The sequence below is a fragment of the Leopardus geoffroyi genome, chromosome A3 (genome assembly GCF_018350155.1).
Source record: "Leopardus geoffroyi isolate Oge1 chromosome A3, O.geoffroyi_Oge1_pat1.0, whole genome shotgun sequence".
NCBI lineage: Eukaryota > Metazoa > Chordata > Mammalia > Carnivora > Felidae > Leopardus > Leopardus geoffroyi.
In genome coordinates, this window is record NC_059336.1 from 35,371,461 (window position 1) to 35,391,682 (window position 20,222).

Sequence of the window (20,222 nt, forward strand, 5' to 3'; positions counted from 1 at the left end):
CTAGGTCTGAGTTTGAGGAGCTGGGTGGAAAGTAAAGAAGACTGAAAGATAAGGAACTCAATGTTTCAAGCAGGACAAGATCTTTGAGGCCTGTGAGCTGTTCCAGGGGCAGCAGCCATCTGGGAGCATGTAGCATTGACATTTCCTGACTGTGTAGCCTCAGGGAAGTTACTTAAGCTCTCAGTGTCTTGGTTTCCTCAACTGCAAAATTAAGATAATAACACCTATTTCATTGGTCCATTATGAAAAGTAGATGGGTTTAGGATATGTAAAGAGCTTAGAGTTGGGCCTAGCATATGGTCACTCTCATAAAAGCATTCATTATTGTTGCTACATTATCATCATTTTCATCTTAGCCATTGTAGTTAGCGTTGTCGTGACGTGTATCTGGAACTAGAGGAGAGGCCAGGCTAGAGATACAAACTAGGAGTTCAGAAGATGATGATCATGGGAAGAGGCAGAGAAGGTGGGTCAGAAAAGAAGACTAAGGTATACCCTGAGAAGTAGGAGGGAAATTATTGAGACCAAGGAAGCCAAGAGAACAGGGATAAGAGAAGAAGTGACGAGAGTTGGGATTTCTTTTCTCCAGCTTAATTGAAATATAATTGACATAGCACTGTGTAAGTTGAAGGTGTCCATGTGATAATTTCATACCTGTACACATGAAATGATAACCGCAATAAGGTTAGTGAACATATCCATCACCTCACATAATTACGTGTGTGTGTGTGTGTGTGTGTGTGTGTGTGTGTGTGTGTGTGGTGGGAACATTTAAGATCTGCTCTCTTAGCAACTTTCAAGTATATGATGCAGTGTTACTAACAATAGACACCATGCTGTAAACTAAATCCCCAGAACTTACTACTCTTGTAACTGGACGTTTGTCCTCTTTGATCAACATTTCATTCCTCCCAGCTCCTAGCCCTTGGCAAAGTGGTTGGTTTTTGACTGCTATTGATTAAACGAGTAGAGACTCAAGAGTGTCCATTGGACTGGTAGCATGGAGGTCATTGCTGACTTGAAAAGAGAAGTTTCAATAGAGTGGTGGGGGCCAATGAAGCAGATGGATATGAATAAGTGGAGACTATACTTTTTTTTCTAAGTAATCTTTACATCCAACATGAGGCTTGAACTCATGACCCCGAGGTGTGTACCAACTGAGCCAGCCAGGCATCCCAAGTAGAGACTATACTTTCGAGAAGTCTTGTTGTAAAGGGAAGCAAGAAATAGGCTGGTGGCTAAAGGCAATTTGAGAAGTCAAAGGAGTGTTATTTTTAAAATGAATGAATCTGAAGTAGGTTTGCAAATATTGCACATGGCACCATGGAGAAGGAGAGATTAGTCTTGCCAGAAGAGAGAGAGGATAACTGCCTGTTAGTTCCCTGAGGAGGTAAGAGTAGAATGGTATGGTGGTGATGTGAGGGTGTGGTCTTTGATGGGAGCAGGGATCCCATCATTGAAGACAGTGAAGAATGCATGGGTATATGTATTTGGTAGTAGGAAAATGGGAGAGTATTTGAAGAGCAAAGCAAAAGAGACACTTTCATCACACCCACCCTTGTCTGATAGTATTTTGACTACTTGGATACTACTGGATGCTTACCAAGACTCAGTGTTTACCTTGATGCTACCTTACCACATAAAGCCTTTACCAATGTCCAGACATGAGTGTTGAATTGCCACAGAGTATCCATTCATGCTTGCCTGCCCTTTACATGTCAGAAGAGTTGGCCACATCAATTATTTCCCAAACCCCATGACTAAATAATTGATTAAACTACTAAAAGGGAAACATCTGAATAGGCAAAGACTATCAACAAAGGAGAGATAGCGTTAGGATTTGCTTTCTGGTATGTAAGACAGGCTGTTGTATTTTTCCAGTACTTGCTTTCACCAAGGCCTTATGTCCTCAATAACTTTCCACCTTAACAAATAGAATAACAAGCTTACATATAGCTATTTAAATATTTGCATACATATGGCTAGTAAATTTGGAATTTTGCCCTTTAGAAAAGTAAACAAATTTTTGTCTTTCTCTAATTTAGGCTTCAGATGACCTTGAACATGAAATCAACAAAAAGGTAAAAAAAATTTCCTTGTGCAGTTTGTTTATTATGAAATACCGTATGTGGCTCTCTAATATTGAACAGTTTGTACTAAATGTTAACTCTATATCTCCCCCTTCCCAATGGAATATCAGACTTACTATTTATGAGTATAATATTTCCATGCTTAATGCATGTAATTATAAGAGTTTTCAAAAGAAAGAATTTTTCACAGCGATGAAATGATTAAATCCTGATAAAAATCACAAAACCAGGGCAGGTGAATAAGATGATTTCCCTAAAAATAAGTGTTTAGTGCAGTCAGGCACTTAGTTGACATTAGAGATTTCATTCCTATAATAGGAGTACATAATCATCAACACATTGAATCTGAAAATAAAAATGACCTAAGAGGTCATCAGATCTATCTGATAGTATACTAGCAAGGTGACCTTGGTTCTGACTACACTGGCATTTTAAAAGATCATTGGTTAATTTCACACTACATACATTTTGGACCTGTATTGGATGTTACTAGATATCGACTTTATTATAAAGAAAGTAAAGATACATTTTTAGTTTCTTTTGCCCTCTTCAGCATTCTTCAGGATATCACAGTGGTTTTATTGAGTAAATGCACATGGTTTATTATCGTAATGATACTGATGGCAAAGACAAAAATTTGCCTGGTAATTTAATCCCCATACTTGAGAACTTCAGAATATCATGTCTGGCTGTCTGTGGGGGGCCCTATCTTATTTGGAGTGAGGCTCTATCTTCTTACTGTCTATATAGTAAGTTTGGAGTAGTTATGGACATGTCTGATCTCAGACCCTCCCATGGCATTCATGAAATTCTCTTTTAGAATGTCATAAAGTATTGGGGTCAACAAAGCAGGGGTTGATGTTTGGTCCCTGCTATGTGTTAGCTAAGTAGCTGTGACCAAATTATTTTAATCCTCAAGGCCCTAGTGTTCTCACATGGTCAATGGGTGGGACTCTAATTTTTATTCCACATGATTACTGGCAGTAATGAAGTTGTGTGTGCAGGAATTCAGCCCAGTGCCCAACGTGTTGTCCTGGTGTTACTTATTATCATTAAACACCCAAGAAAGGAATCAGACATAGTCTCTGCACTTATTTGAGTGGACAAGACATATAAAGAAATGGCTAAAAATAAAAACGAGTTATATTATTTGATTATTTATCTCAGGTTTTTATTGGTGAAATCAGTTTGATGATTTAGAATGCTCAGATTATTAAGTCATCAGATAAGAAAATCTGAGCATTTAACTAATGAACGGATTCACATAACTGAGCGGTTCGGTTCGTCCTCCTGTATCAGTCTCTGCAGGAGATTTAGGTTTTCAAAGTTCTCAACAAAATGTTGATCATTTGCATTATTTTTTGATGTTTTTTTTCTGTTCTGACTTACCAAGAAATAAATCAAAGTAATTTTTCTTGTTTCCTCTCTGTAAAATGATGCAGTGTTGACATGTCCTATGTAGTGGGTTATCGGATTATTTTCAGAATAACCTCTTTAAAAAGATACTGTAAACTACTTCAATTCTAGACCATTGTTAAGCAAAGTGTGGTCCCCAGACCAGCCACATCATTAGCACTTAAAAATGCTGTTAAAATGGAAATACTGGGCCTCACCCCACAGTCACTTCCTTGTAAACTCTGAGGATGAGGTCTAGGACTTTATGTTTTAACAAGCCCTCCAGGGATTCTGATACACACTGAAGTTGTTTTTCCACTTTCTGTCACAATTTGTGAAATGAGAAATGATAATATATGCCATATATATGTCATAGATTGTTGTGATCCTCAGTATACATTCTTGAATATTTTAAAGTAGTTTTGAAATCTTAAAAAAATGTAAGATAAGCCTTATATTTTATTATGATCTCCTTTTATGTTATTAGGGACTATGATAGACATGAACTTGTTTTTTTAAGTGGGCTCCACCCCAACATGGGGCTCAAGCTCACAACCCTGAGATCAAGAGTAACATGCTCTACTGACTGAGCCAGCCAAGCCCCTGAACATGAACTTTTATAATGATCCTTTAGCAAAGTTGAGGAAGAAAAGGTCTTTATCTTTCAATTGGTGTGTGCAGATCATCTTTAGTGAGGATGTCTGTAGCATGCATCTGTCCCACTGAAGTCCTCAATGTGCATATTCCTTTCCTTGTGCTTATAGGGCCTGGTTACTGTAGAAGATGAACAGGCATGGATGGCATCTTATAAATATGTAGGTGCTACCACTAATATCCATCCATATTTGTCTACAATGATCAACTATGCACAGCCCGTAAAATTTCAAGGTTTCCATGTGGCTGAAGGTAACCCCAAAGGTTAAATTCTCTTGCCTTAGTTGTCTGCTTTTACTATGCTGATGAGCTGTGATCTGACTTGTCACCATTTTCTTTTCTGGGTATAAGGGCTGTTCTACCTTATTTTTGTGTCACAGACCATGCTCTTACCCACGTGTTTAGCACGCAGTGGCATTGCCTTGTCATTCCCTACATCATCCACAAGGTGGCTCTGAGATACTGTGGATTGGTTAGCATTAGTAGAGCTTAGTATTGCTTTTTGTGTTAAATGTATTTTCATAAGATCTCTCTTAATCAAAAACCTGACCTCCAAAAATGTATATTTTTAAACTTTCATAATCATTTGTGGTCTGGAGAAGCCACCATTGCCATCCAATATAAATATTTCAGGGGTGGCTGTGGAGGACATGTACACATAATTTGTTTAATGATGCCAAATTTAATCCATCACTATTTAAGTCAGCTGTGTCTATCCACAGGACATTAATGAAAGTAGGAGCTGCAGATACAGTAATGGAACATCTGCCTCCAAAGCCTTGTGATTTGGGATGTAATTACATTTATTGCTTGTCTTTCCGTGAGGTTGGATGGGACCATCACTGAGTGCGTCTTTATTTTTCTTTACAGAGCGCAATATTCATTATAACATGTCTTCTTTTAATGAGTCCGTTGGTCTAGGCTACTTGAAGACACACGCGATTGAATTTGTGAAGTATCCTTATGTAGTGAATAGAACGAATGGCTGCTGTGCTTTGGGTTTGGCAGTAGTCTCTAAAGCAGATAAATGCCTAATAGATAATTGTGGTTGTAGAGCTAATAAAATAATATGTGTGAAAGACCTCTGCAACTGTGAAAATCTGCCCAAATGTGAAATGTTTTTATAGTCTACACAGTGGACTATGGTCTTTCTCCTAAGCACCACTTACAAATGTGAAATTTGCTGTTATCTACATTTTGTTATCGTTGGTCTAGACGATTGTTGTTTTAGGTCTTTGTTTATTTATTGCTTCTGGAATACTCTTTTTTTTTTTCCATTCTCCTTAATAAGTTACACAGTTACAACAAACGGCAAATGAGCCGCATTTACCCCAAGGGAGGCCGGGTCGATTCCAGTAATTACATGCCTCAGATTTTCTGGAACGCTGGCTGCCAGATGGTTTCGCTCAACTATCAGACCCCAGGTAGGAACTGATGTCCAGTGACCTCGAATTCCAGGAGAACATTTTGACAGGATGGTGCCAACAGTTGCTATCAGTTGGCCGTGGGCATTTTTTTAAAGGAAGCAGACATATGGCAAAACAATGTGATGTTGGATTTATGTAATGGTGAGATATGAAAAACCCAAAATAGAGCCATAAAAAGGGTAGAAAGCAAAATATTTTGGTTTAAATTGAATTTCTCTTCATAAATACCACAACCAATCTGCCAAACATTGTCCCCTTTTCCAGAATATTTCTAATTTTTCTAGTTTTTGGATCAAACTTATCTTCATTTTCAAAGGCCAAATTAAATGGGAAAAATTTGAGTCTCTCTATATAGTAACGGTGACTCATTTCTCCCTTGGAAAGTACCCTTCCCACTGTTAACATTCAGCAGATATCAACACAGTGGCACCTCACCATAAAAGTACAGAAAAATATTCTAGCATGGACTCCAATTAAAACAGTGTGTAAAGATTCATATATTCGCAGAGGTACTAATCTATAACTTAATCTTCCAAAGTATACCCAAAGGCAAGTTTCCAATATATGATCTTCTTCCCGTCCAGAAGGAGAGGAGTCAATTTTTTAAATGCATAAACAATTTTTAAAAACTTTTTGGAGTTTGCTTCAGAGCCTAGGATCACAATTTTAAGATTAGAGGTAGAGAAACACTGGACTCTAGTTATCTACCTAAAAGAGGTAAGAAATAGGCCACAAAACCGATTCACGTGCTGTGGTTAATTCCATAGTGTGGTCCTTAAAATTGGTAAAACAAAGCAAAATAAAAACCTTTTCTTGTTCAGTCCTTTGCTATATAAGGAGATGCCTCCCATGTTTCCTGATTTGGGAGTATTTTCCTTTTCTAGTCCATCTACCATACTTTGAGGACTTTTTTTTTTTTTTTAATGTTTATTTTGAGAGAGGGCACACGTGAGCATAAGCGTGAGTAGGGGAGGGGCAGAGAGAAAGAGGGAGAGAGAGAGAATCCCAAGCAGGTTTCATGCTGTCAGTGCAGAGCCCAACAGGAGGCTCAGTATTACAAACCATGAGATTATTACCTGAGCTGAAATTGAGAGTCAGACGCTCAATAGACTGGGCCACCCAGGTACCCCCATACTTTGAGAATTTCTATCCTCCTTGTTCCCTATTATCTGGACTGATTGAAGGGTCTTTTGACTTTCATCCCTTTGCCATAAGTGTGGCCTGACTGTATTTCCTTCTCCTCAGTGGGGGTTAAATGGAGTTAAATGTCTGTACAGCATCCCTATCAATCCTTGCTATGTTAAACTATGACCAGGTACCAGTATAATGCCATAGTGTTTATAGCAGAGACAAAAGGGTACAGATGATTTTACTTTTAAAAAAAAGGAGGGGGAAGGTCAAGTTGTATTTTCAGTTTTAGTGAGTCAGTCCATTATATGGGTTAAATGATCCTAGATCCTAAACCAGTTGATTCACTAGGTCACCTTAGGTTTTATTTTATAATGTTAGGATTAACCACAACATGTTGAAAAAGAAAAAAATATCCATCAGCTTATTACTTTTATTTTCTAATAAAAAAAGAAAAGATTGTATCTACTTGCAAGAGAAAAATCATAAGCCATGCCCTGCCAGCATAGGCCCCACTGGAAGAATTCTCCCTAAATCTAAAAGTAGGAACAAGCCACCAATTTTTACATGATGCTATCTATTTTGGGTTTTTTTTTATTGTTTTTAACCAAATTTTGTACTCCTGTGACCCTACTGGATATCTCCAGCATACCTTTCCTCTGTGATCATGAGGCACATTCTCCCCAGCTATATCAAATTGGACATCTGTACTTTCAACACTCACGGAACTGACTCGTATATTGAATCCAATATATTGAATACATACAGAATCTATTTTATTGAATCTGACTCATATATTGAATCCAATTTTTAAAGCAATTGTACCATGATCGTTGTGAAAACACATTTGATGTTTAACTTAAACACGAGATGATTTCAACTTGGAAGAGAGTTGTGTGCTCTAAACAGACCCAAAAGTACCTTGCCACGTTAAAAAGGACATTTCGGCCTAGGATCAGTATCTGATTTCCATTGTTTAAAATCACCCAGCGTGATCTTCTTTGTCCACGAGATGAGATGCTAAATTATTTTTGTCTCTTGACAGATTTAGCGATGCAATTGAATCAGGGAAAATTTGAGTATAATGGATCATGTGGGTGAGTAATGTGATTTAAACTGCTGTCACCATGTTCCTGAACTCTATACTATAGCTATGATGAAACTGTGTCATTTTTAACTAGGGGCTGCTCAATTTAAGCTGGGTTTGTGGGATGGGATAGATATAAATGAAATCCCTAAATAGATTCTATTTGCAAGTATACATGCTTCATCTACCCAACTTACTAAGCTGATTTGCAAAAAGTTTTTTGAAAAAAAAAATTGAACCATAAGTTAAGTGGTTTATCATACACACTCTAGAATTTAATTCTCTCACTTTTGAGGTCAATAGTGGAGGTTTTTACAGCTATGACAGATAATGATCCCTGCTCACTTGGACATTACCTGGAAATATGAATATTAGCTATATGTATTTTGCCTAGGACCCATAGAGGAATGAAGGTGATTTAGTATGTAATGAAGTCATGGGTGTCAATATGAATTTAACACACCTAGGCAGAAAGCTTTGTCCTATCTTGATCCTTTTGCATGTCTTGTAAATAGCAGTTGTCAAAAAAATCATGCTACATATATTGTCTAGTTTACTTCACTGGCATTCTTTAAAATGTGTGAACCACAGAGTGAAATAGGAAATGTTAATTCCACTGAAACACTGAAAGGTTAAATGAAAATGTGAAGTTAAATTCTGTAGAGATGAAAAAACACCCGTGTCGCCATTTTTTTTTTCCCTCCATGCATCTGTCCCAGAGCCTCTAAATTAATCCAGCAAGGTACCACCCCATCCATAATACTCCTGGCAGGAAGTTCTTGCCCTCCCTGGTTGAATACCTCATTTTTATCACAAAAAAACATCCAGTCAAGATAAAATTTTTCAGCAGTTGTGGGTTCGAAGTGCACACTCACACCTCTTCCTGCTTACCAGATGGCTCTCTGCCAGCGTACCTACACCCCTGAGTGATGGTCCTATTCTCCAAATTACCTGGCACACATGTATCTGGGAAATACATTATATTTTCCTCTGCTGTGTGCTTTGAAAGAAATTAAAATTGTACACCTTGAACTAGTACGTTCTAGGTCAATGATAAAAGGAAATAAAAACTATGTAGTTCAAAAGAAAACCACTAAATATGCATTCCAGAGTTTTTTAAAGCTGTTTTGTTGCTTTAATGCAAAATGCTCATAACCAGGAGATTGTGCAGATAAATTGATGGATGGACCCCCAGTGGCAGACTGAGGCAGTGAGGCTGCAAGGGACAGGTGCGGCCTGGGGGTTAAAGCTCAAGTCTAAAGCCCAGCTTTGAGCCCCAGCTCCTGGGCATGCTAGTTGCATTGCCCTGGCAGGTGTGTGAAACTCTGGGCCTCGATTTTCTGCTCCATAAAATGAAGACAGTAATACCTACCTCACCGGGTTTGTTGCAGCGGCTTGGTAAGGATGAATGGGAGTGTGTATGAATGTACTTCGTGAACTGCAAGTTTCTGTGCAAATGGAGGCTTAAGAAAAGCTTAAGACCTTATGGCTGATCACAAAACTGAGGCCAGAAAAGAGTAAATAAGAGCTGTGTCCAAATTGGGCCTTTACAGAGTCCGGGGAGGCATCCACAGCCCTTGTGGTTCACACCATACCTCAGTCAGCCCTGATGGGGCTCCCTCCTTGGAACCTTCCCTGGGGCCTAGTAACACTAAAGTTTTCCCCTTTTGCCTCAGCTGTCCCAGGGCTAGTACTTAAGGAGGGGAATTGTTTCCAGATAAAGAGGTCCCAACAGGAGTTGTATAGTTACCCTCCATTTCTTTACAGGAGTTTCTGTTTCACCGTGGTTATGATCTGTGTCTTGTTTTTATGCACCATTGTTGATTTTAAAGTGCGTTCACAAACAAGGACAGTGCTCCCATAGCCTGAATTCTGTGATGAAGTGTCTGAGATGATGCGACCAAAAGCCGAAGTCCCACCAGAAGGGCTAGAAAAAGGATCGTTCAGCAAGACAGCCCAACTTGAAGAGGCATTGATGATAATGATCAGTCACATGTCACCACCCCCAACCTTTCCCTTTTCCCTACACTCAACCTGGACGCAAAGATTGTCGCCCACAGGAAAAAGGGAAAAAATCTTTCTCAGTTGTGTGTTTCTCTGCTCCTCCATGATGGAATCGTCATGGCTGGTAGACTGGTAGACACAGGGCTGACCACACAGGGTGCATTTCCACGAAGCGAGGGCATCAAAGGCACTCTGACTTTGACTACATTTCCCCTGTAATTCTCCCACCCCCCTGCAGGGTCTTTTTAAAACCTCCTTGTTGGGTTGGCTGAGGGATGGGTTTCTGTAAAGAGGCTTTTGGTGCCTTTTTAGACTTATGGTAGCAAACAGTAGCTGTTTTATATAGAACATTGGCATGGAAGCAAACGTATAATTTCTGAATCTATCAACATTAACAAAACATTGGGAGCCTGTCTCGGGATCCCTGTCTGCTCTGTGGGCTGATGTTTTGGGAAGCCATGCCATTGGGCTCAGTAAGTGTGATTTTTAGTAGGAAAGTGAGCAGTAGTTTATAACAGACTCATTTTTAAAGGTGTAGACATGGGAGGCATTTCTGTAATTCCTAATAAAACAAAATAGAGCAAATTAATTTCTCAAGCCTGCAGGCTTTCACAGAAAATTGGATGATGGGGTCGGCCAGGCAGAGTCAGAGCCCTGCACGGTGGCATCCATGCCAGCACAGTCACCACCACGGTCCTTTAACCACCTGGGAGAGATGACCGGGAGATTGTGATCTAAAACCTGAGAGACGACTCTGCCTGGTGCACCTGCCCCTGGTCTCTGCAAAATCAAAACAACTCCTGTGGCTTTTACAGTGCAAATGTTTCTTCCCATACAAACTATCACTCGTTCTCTGAGCAGAAGCTCCTTGAAAATAAGAAGCGGAGGAGCCAAGATGGCGGAACACTGTGGAAGTTTTTGTGTGTCTCGTGTCCATGAAATACAGCCAGACCAACACTAAACCATCCTACACACCTAGAAAACTGATTGGAGGATTAACACAACAATCTGCACAACCTGAACCACAAAATTCAGAAGGAGAAAAAATTCATTTTTATTTTCAATTTTTATTGAAAATATTTTTCTTTAATTTTTATTACTATGAAACAGGGAGGGTGCTGTCGAAAAAAACCACCAGACGCCGAATAGAAGCGAGGCAAGATTTTATTCACGGCCGGGCCAAACCTGATCTCCTGATCTTAAGGAGAAAAGTGCAGAGAATGGCCCCGAACAAAGGCAGCAGTGGGCTTATATGGATTTTAGCAAGTCAGAATACATCATTATTTGGTTAACCAATTACAATTTACAGCATTTCATGGTAGCCAATTATATTGTGACACACAGACATCAGTTTTGGCGGGAACCTATCAATTTAAAGATCTTTGTCCTAAGAGGGTTTAAAATGACCAATCATAGTTAGACACCTGAGATGCTGTAGGGCAGTGAGTATGTGACTTTTTACATGTTGGTCTTGCCTAGGCCAGATCTTGGTAGAGGGGGTGGGGGAGCGTTTTGCATCCTATGTTATCTATTTAGCAAGCAGGCGAGGTCACAGAAGTGAGATAGGGTGGTTAGCAATTTCCAATAACCCTAATAGGGAACTACATAAGGCTTTTATCTCAACTATTCATGAAAGATGAGTTTAAGCCGAACTTACATACAATAAGCTTTCTGATATCTTATAAGTTGACCTATTAAAACTATATTTTTTACTTTTGTGTAAATTTTTTCAAATTCTTTTATTTCCATCATTTTATTTTAGTCTACTTCAGTGTATTAACCTTTTCAAATTTTCAAACAATTTCCTTTTTTTTCTTGTTTTCTCTTTTTGTTTCTTTTCTTTTTCTTGAATGCAGAAACAGAAAAACTTCACTTTTACTTTCAATATATATTAAAAATATTTTTATTTAATTTTTTTACTATATTTTTTGCTTTTATGTAAATTTTTTCAAATTCTATTTTACTTCCATCATTTTATTTTAGTCTACTACAGTGTAATTCTTCAAATTTTCAAATGATTTCCTTTTTTTATCTCTTTTTTCTTTTTCATTTCTTTTTTCTTAAATACAGAAAGAAAAAATTCATTTATTTTTAATTTTTATTAAAAATACTTTAATTTTTTTCTACTATATCCTTTACTTTTGTGTATATTTTTTAAGTTCTATTTTACCCCCATCATCTCATTTTAGTCTACCTTAGTGTATTCATTTTTTCACATTCTCAAATGATTTCCTTTCCCCCCCCCCTCACTTTTTTTTCTCTAATCTGTCAAACCACTTTCAACACCCAGACCAAAACACACCTAGGGTCTAGCATCATCTATTCCATTTGCGTGTGTGTGTGTTTAACTTTTAATTTTAATATTTTTTTAATTTTAATTTTTTTTAATTTCAATTTTTCTACCTCATTAATTCCTTTTCTCCCTTCAAAATGACAAAATGAAGGAAATCACCCCAAAAGAAAGAGCACGAAGAAATGACAGCCAGAGATTTAACCAACACAAATACAAGCAAGATGTCTGAACCAGAATTTAGAATCACAATAATAAGAATACCAGCTGGAGTTGAAAATAGATTAAAATCCCTTTCTACAGAGATAAAAGAAGTAAAAAATAGAATAAAATTAAAAATGCTATAACTGAGCTGCAATCACGGATGGATGCAGTGGCAGCAAGGATGGATGAGGCAGAACAGAGAATCAGTGATATAGAGGACAAACTTATAGAGAATAATGAAGCAGAAAAAAAGAGGGAGATTTAAGAGCAAAAGAGCACGATTTAAGAATTAGAGAAATCAGTGACTCATTAAAAAGGAATAACATCAGAATCATAGAGGTCCCAGAAGAGGAAGAGAGAGAAATAGGGGTAGAAGGGTTATGTGAGCAAATCATAGCAGAAAACTTTTGTAACCTGGGGGAAGGCACAGACATCAAAATCCAGGAAGCACAGAGGACCCCCCATTAGATTCAACAAAAACTGACCATCAACAAGGCTTATCATAGTCAAATTCATGAAATTCTCAGGTAAGGAGAGAATCATGAAAGCAGCAAGGGAAAAAAAGTCCCTAACCTACAAGGGAAGACAGATAAGGTTTGCAGCAGACCTATCCACAGAAACTTCTCAGGCCAGAAGGGAGTGGTAGGATATATTCAGTGTGCTGAATCAGAAAAATATGCAGCCAAGAATTCTTTATCCAGCAAGATAGAATTCAAAATAGAAGGAGAGATAAAAAGTTTCCCAGACAGGGGCGCCTGGGTGGCGCAGTCGGTTAAGCGTCCGACTTCAGCCAGGTCACGATCTCGCGGTCCGTGAGTTCGAGCCCCGCGTCAGGCTCTGGGCTGATGGCTCAGAGCCTGGAGCCTGTTTCCGATTCTGTGTCTCCCTCTCTCTCTGCCCCTCCCCCGTTCATGCTCTGTCTCTCTCTGTCCCAAAAATAAATAAACGTTGAAAAAAAAAAAATTAAAAAAAAAAAAAAAAAGTTTCCCAGACAAACAAAAAAGGAGTTTGTGACCACTAAACCAACCCTGCAAGAAATTTTAAGGGGGACTCTCTGAGGGGAGAAAAGATGAAAAAAAAAAAAAATATATATATATATAACACATATATAAATACCAAAAGCAACAAAGATTAGAAAGGACCAGAGAACACCACCAGAAACTCCAACTCTACAAGCATCATAATGGTAATAAATTCATATCTTTCAGTATTCACTGTAAACATCAATGGATTCAATGCTCCAATCAAAAGACATAGGGTAATAGAATGGATAAGAAAACAAGACCCATCTATATGCTGTTTACAAGAGACCCACTTTAGACCTAAAGACACCTTCAGATTGAAAATAAGGAGATGGAGAACCATCTATCATGCTAATGGTCAACAAAAGAAAGCCAGAGTAGCCATACTTATATCAGACAATCTAGACTTTAAAATAAAGACTGTATCAAGAGATGCAGAAGGGCATTATATCATAATTAAGGGGTCTGTCCACCAAGAAGACCTAACAGTTGTAAACATTAATACGCCAAATGTGGCAACACCCAAATATATAAATCAATTAATCACAAACATAAACTCATCAATAGTAATACCATAATAGTAGGAGACTTCACCCCACTCACAGCAATGGACAGATCATCTAATCAAAAAATCAAGGAAACAATGGCTTTGAATGACACACTGGACCAGATGGGCTTAACAGATGCATTCAGAACATTTCATCCTAAAGCAACAGAATATACATTCTTCTCCAGTGCACATGGAACATTCTCCAAAATAGACCATATACTGGGACACAAATCAGCCCTAGTAAGTACAAAAAGATCGAGATCATACTGTGCATATTTTCAGACCACAATGCTGTGAAACTGGAAATCAACCACAAGAAAAAATTTGGAAAGGTAACAAATACTTGGAGACTGAAGAACATCCTACTAAAGAATGAATGGGCTAACCAAGCAGTTAAAGAGGAAATTAAAAAGTATATGGAAGTCAATGAAAATGATAACACCACAACCCAAAACCTCTGGGACGCAGCAAAGGTGGTCATAAGAGGAAAGTATATAGCAATCCAGGCCTTCCTAAAGAAGAAGAAAGATCTCAGATACACAACATAACCTTAAGCCATCAGGAGCTGGAAAAGGAACAGCAAGTAAAACCCCAAACCAGCAGAAGACAGGAAATAATAAGGATTAGAGCAGAAATTAATGCCATTGAAACCAAAACCAAAAACAAAAACAGAACAGATCAACGCAACCAGAAGCTGGTTCTTTGAAAGAATTAACAAAATTGAGAAACCACTAACCAGTTTGATCAAAAAGAAAGAGAAAAGGACCCAAATAAATAAAATCAAGAATGAAAGAGGATAGATCACAACCAACACAACAGAAATAAAAGCAATAATAAGAGAATATCATGAGCAGTTATATGCCAATAAAATGGGTAATCTGGAAGAAATGGACAAATTCCATGTATAGAAACATACACACTACCAAAACTGAAATAGGAAGAAATAGAAAATTTGAACAGACCCATAACCAGTAAGGAAATCGAATTAGTAATCAAATATCTGCCAAAAAACAAGAGTCCAGGGCCAGATGGCTTTCCAGGGGAATTCTACCAGACATTTAAGAGTTAATACCTATTCTCTTGAAGCTGTTCCAAAAAGTAGAAACAGAAGGAAAACTTCCAAACTCTTTCTATGAAGTCAGCATTACCTTGATTCCAAAACCAGACAGACCCCACTAAAAAGGAGAACTATAGACCAATTTTCCTGATGAACATGGATGCAGAAATCCTCAACAAGATATTAACCAACCGGATCCAACAATGCATTAAAAAATTATTCACCACGATCAAGCAGAGTTTATACCTGGGATGCAGGGCTGGTTCAATATCTGCAAAACAATTAACATGATTCATCACATCAATAAAAGAAAGGGCAAGAACCATATGATCCTCTCAATAGATGCAGAGAAAGCATTTGACAAAATACAGCATCCTTTCTTGATAAAAACCCTCAACAAAGTAGGGATAGAAGGAGCATGCCTCGAGATCATAAAAGCCATATATGAAAAACCCAATGCTAATATCTTCAATGGGGAAAAACTAAGAGCTTTCCCCCTAAGGTCAGGAACACGACAGGGATGTCCACTCTCACCACTGTTATTCAACATAGTATTGGAAGTCTTAGCCTCTGCAATCAGACAACACAAAGAAATAAAAGGCATCCAAATCGGCCAGGAGGAGGTCAAACTTTCAATTTTCGCAGATGAAATGATATGCTATGTGGAAAACCCAAAAGATTCCACCAAAAAAACTGCTAGAATTGGTTCATGAATTCAGCAAAGTTGCAGGATATAAAATCAGTGCACAGAAATCGGTTGCATTCCTATACACCAACAGTGAAGCTACAGAAAGAGAAATCAAGGAATCGATCCCATTTACAGTTGCACAAAAATAAACCATAAAATACCTAGAAATAAACCTAACCAAAGAGGTGAAAAATCTATATACTGAAAACTATAGAAAGCTTATGAAAGAAATTGAAGAAGACAAAAAAAAAATGGAAAAAGATTCCATGCTCCTGGATAGGAAGAACAAATATTGTTAATACTACCCAAAACAATACTACCCAAAACAATCTACATATTCCATGCAATCCCTATCAAAGTAACACCAACATTCTTCACAGAATTAGAACAAATAATCCTAAAATTTGTATGGAACCAGAAAAGACCCTGAATAGCCAAAGCGATCTTGAAAAAGAAAACCAAACGAGGAGGCATCACAATCCCAGACTTCAAGCTATACTACAAAGCTGTAATCATCAAGACAGTATGGTACTGGCATAAGAAGAGACACTCACAAAGCTGTAATCATCAAGACAGTATGGTACTGGCATAAGAAGAGACACTCAGATCAATGGAACAGAATAGAGAATCCAGAAATGGACCCACAAACGTATGGCCAACTAATCTTTGACAGAGCAGGAAAGAATATCCAATGAAATAAAGACAGTCTCTTCAGCAGGTGGTGCTGGGAAAACTGGACAGCGACATGCAGAAGAGAACCTGGACCACTTTCTTACACCATCCACAAAAATAAACTCAAAATGGATGAAAGACCTAAATGTAAGACAGGAAGCCATCAAAACTGTAGAGGAGAAAGCAGGCAAAAACCTCTTTGATCTTGGCCACAGCAACTTCTTACTCAACGTGTCTCCAGAGGCAAGGGAAACAAAAGCAAAAATGAACTCCTGGGACCTCATCAAAATAAAAAGCTTCTGCACAGTGAAGGAAACAATCAGCAAAACTAAAAGGCAGCCAACAGAATGGGAGAAGATATTTGTAAATGACGTATCAGATAAAGGGTTAGTATCCAAAATCTGTAAAGAACTTATCAAACACCCCAAAAAAAATGCAGTGAAGAAATGGGCAAAAGACATGAATAGACACTTCTCCAAAGAAGACATCCAGATGGTGAACAGACACATGAAAAAATGCTCAACATCACTCATCATCAGGGAAATACAAATCAAAACCACAATGAGGTACCACCTTACACCTGTCAGAATGGCTAACAGTAACAACTCAGGCAACAACAGATGTTGGCAGGGATGCAGAGAAAGAGGATCTCTTTTGCATTGGTGGTGGGAATGCAAGCTGGTGCAGCCACTCTGGAAAACAGTATGGAGGTTCCTCAAAAAACTAAAAATAGAACTACCCTATGACCGAACAATTACACTACTAGGTATTTATCCAAGGGATACGGGTGTGTTGTTTCGAAGGGACACATGCACCCCCATGTTTATAGCAGCACTATCAACAATAGCCGAAGTATGGAAAGAGCCCAAATGTCCATCGATGGATGAATGGATAAAGAAAATGTGGTATATATATGCAGTGGAGTATTACTCAGCAATCAAAAAGAACGAAATCTTGCCATTTGCAACTATGTGGATGGAACAGAGAAAGACAAAAATCATATGATTTCACTCATGTGAGGACTTTAAGAAACAAAACAGATGAACATAAGGGAAGAGAAACAAAAATCATGTAAAAACAGGGAGGGGGACAAAACAGAAGAGACTCATAAATATGGAGAACAAACTGAGGGTTACTGGAGGGGTTGTGGGAGGGGGGATGGGCTAAGTGGGTAAGGAACACTAAGGAATCTACTCCTGAAATCATTGTTGCACTCTATGCTAACTAGTTTGGATGTAAATTTTAAACAATGAAAAAATTAAAAAAAAATTGGATGATGGGTATCAAAATAGTAGGATGTTTTATGATTCAGTGATGCACACTTTTTGTGGAACTTGTGTCTTGAAATCCAGGACATCTTATAGTTAAAATCAACCATTTTGCTTTCTTGTTGGTAAAGGAAATAATGGAGTGTTGAACAGTTGATGCTATCTCGGGTGTGTTCAGACAGGTTGTCCTTCCTTATGACCCCATCTTCTGATTCTTACGACTCCTGTCTAACCACCCAGCTGAAGGCCTTTCTTCTCTTCCTCTCTTGCCTTCTGAGTCCCTACAAAAGGCCACAGAAAATCCTTGGATCCCTTCAAATGTCACTGGCTTTGGCCTATCCCCTTGTCTATCACACAGACCTGGATGCTTGGAATGAATTAATTTTCTATACCAAAAAATACCAGGCGGGACCAGCTACCTAGTTTGTGGGGCCCAGGGCAAAATGAAAATGAGGGCCTCCTTGTTCACAAATTATTAAGAATTTCCAGACAGTGGCTGCAGAGCATGAAACTAAGCACAAAACCCTTCTGAGTTCAGAGCCTTGTGGAACTACACAGGTCCCATTGATGCCCGGGGGTCCCTGGCAGTGACTGACAATCTCTGCTGCATCAGCAGGCCACCACAGACCCAGAATCAATACTCCTTCAAGACTAGCTGGCTCAGTGTCAGCCCCAAGCCAAGGCTTACCTTGTGGCCTGTCAAACTTCTACCTGCTTTCTTTTATTTTAAAGTATATATACATTACTGAAGGCTGCCTGCTTTGGAGAATTAGACTTCAGTTTCTTGCCCTTTTCCCCTGGAATTTCTTATTTTGGATCAGTTCATTGTCTGACAGATTAGTTTCCTTCTAAGCAGATATGGGATCAGGGAACATAGAAGAATGTTTTTGGCAGCAGGAATTCATCAATACCCTAATTTTGTGTTTCTGGTGAGAAGAGTCCCTTCAGAAATGGCTGCAGGGAGTGCAGAATACTGAATCTCCAGACAGCCGTTGCCCACACATCTCTCAGGAGGAAGAATCCCTCATTCCATGCAACTGGAATCCAAATGCTCCCATTATCAGCTAATGTCTGATACTTTGCAGAAGCCAGTGGGCTTCGCTTGAAGTACTGCGTGTGATATTGTAGCTGAGTCTTCAGCTTTTTCTGTGTCATCATAGTTACCAGTGACTAGCACTAGCCACAAAAAAGGCCCAAATCTAAATCTCTGTGAATATAGAAAACAGTATCTTTTTTGTGCAGTGAGAGCTTTTAAAGTAATGTTTTGGGTTGCATTCCCTTGGGGACAGGTAAAAGTTCAAAATCATCATTTATGTTTGAATGATTCTGAAGACTCTTTATATCCCTGATTTAAAAATCAGTGTTGTCCCCTGGAGGTTCTTTATTGAAGATAACATCGAAGTTGAATGTGGGGTTATTTTCTTTAACATTTATTCAAACTTAGAAGATAGCAATGAATGGCAGCTGTCTCAAAGCCAAAAAATAAAATGTGACTTGGAATTTTTCTTTAAGGAGAAATGTCACACCTCAGAATCCTTTTTGGTTACATTTTAAAAGATAATAAATTTGACATCATCTAGAGTTAAAGTTAGTAAATGTTATGCTCCTAAAGAATGGGAAAGATTTGATCCCTCTAATTATGATTCTTTTACACTTAAAAGTAAATTCATTGTTTTGGGGAAAGTGCTTTTATTGCCCTTTATCTGCAGCTTGTCTGAGTATGGAATTTTTCTATCTTCAGCTATAGGCCTTTCTAACAAAAAAATTTTTTTTAGAGAGATGACGTTGTCTGATACTAGTTCAGGGTGGTTATGGAATCTGGCTGCGGTCTGATTATGTGACTGTAACCAAAGGGCATGAGGGGCAGACGTTGTGTAGTTAGGTCAATTTCAAAACATTTTCCTTACCTCAAAAAGAAAACTCATACCCTTGAGCTATCACCTCCCAATATCCCCTGCTCCCTATCCCCAGCCTTAAGCAACCACGATCGACTGTCTCTGCATTTGTCTCTACAGCACATTTTATATAAATGGATTCTTATAATACATGGTGTTTTGTGATCAGCTTCTTTCACTTAGCCTCATGCTTTCAGGGTTCATCTGTGCTGTAGCAGGTATCAGTACTTTATTTCTTTTTATTGTTGAATAATTTCCCATTGTGTGGATATACCACATATTGTATATCCATTCATCTACTGATGAACTTTTGGACTGTTTCCATCTTTTGGTTATTCTTAATGATGCTCCTATAATATTCACAAAGAAGTTTTTGTATAGGTATGTTTTTATTTTTCTTGGGTGTATACTAAGAGTGGAATTGCTGAGTCATATGGCAACTTTATATTTAACTGTTGGAGGAACTGCCAGACTGTCTTCCAAAAGCACTGTGTCACTTTACATTCCCACCAACAATGTAGGAGGGTTCCAGTCCTGATCAACACTTTATGTCATTGTCAACACTTACTGTTATCTGACTCGTTTACTATAGCCATCCTAATGTGTGTGTTTAGTGACATACCGTTTTGATTTGCATTTTTCTGATAATCAGTGATACTAAGCATCTTTTCATCTCCTTTTTGGCCATTTGTTTCTCTTATTTGAAGAAATGTGTATGCAGATCACTTGCCCATTTTTTAACTGGGTTATTCTTTACATTTTCTAGACACAAACCTCTTATCAGATAATAT

The 20,222-nt window shown here is 38.3% G+C and overlaps 1 protein-coding gene across 14 annotated transcripts in view; it reads left to right on the top strand.

The window, feature by feature from the left end:
• PLCB4 (phospholipase C beta 4) overlaps positions 1-20,222 on the top strand; it is a 424,518-nt gene that overhangs the window by 349,309 nt on the left and 54,987 nt on the right. For all 14 annotated transcript variants that reach the window (XM_045445296.1, XM_045445295.1, XM_045445285.1 and 11 more), the window contains 5 exons: positions 2,046-2,081; positions 4,250-4,391; positions 5,010-5,094; positions 5,439-5,563; positions 7,740-7,791. In XM_045445296.1, coding sequence (XP_045301252.1) covers positions 2,046-2,081; positions 4,250-4,391; positions 5,010-5,094; positions 5,439-5,563; positions 7,740-7,791 — 440 coding nt within the window. The remainder of the gene's footprint in view (positions 1-2,045; positions 2,082-4,249; positions 4,392-5,009; positions 5,095-5,438; positions 5,564-7,739; positions 7,792-20,222) is intronic.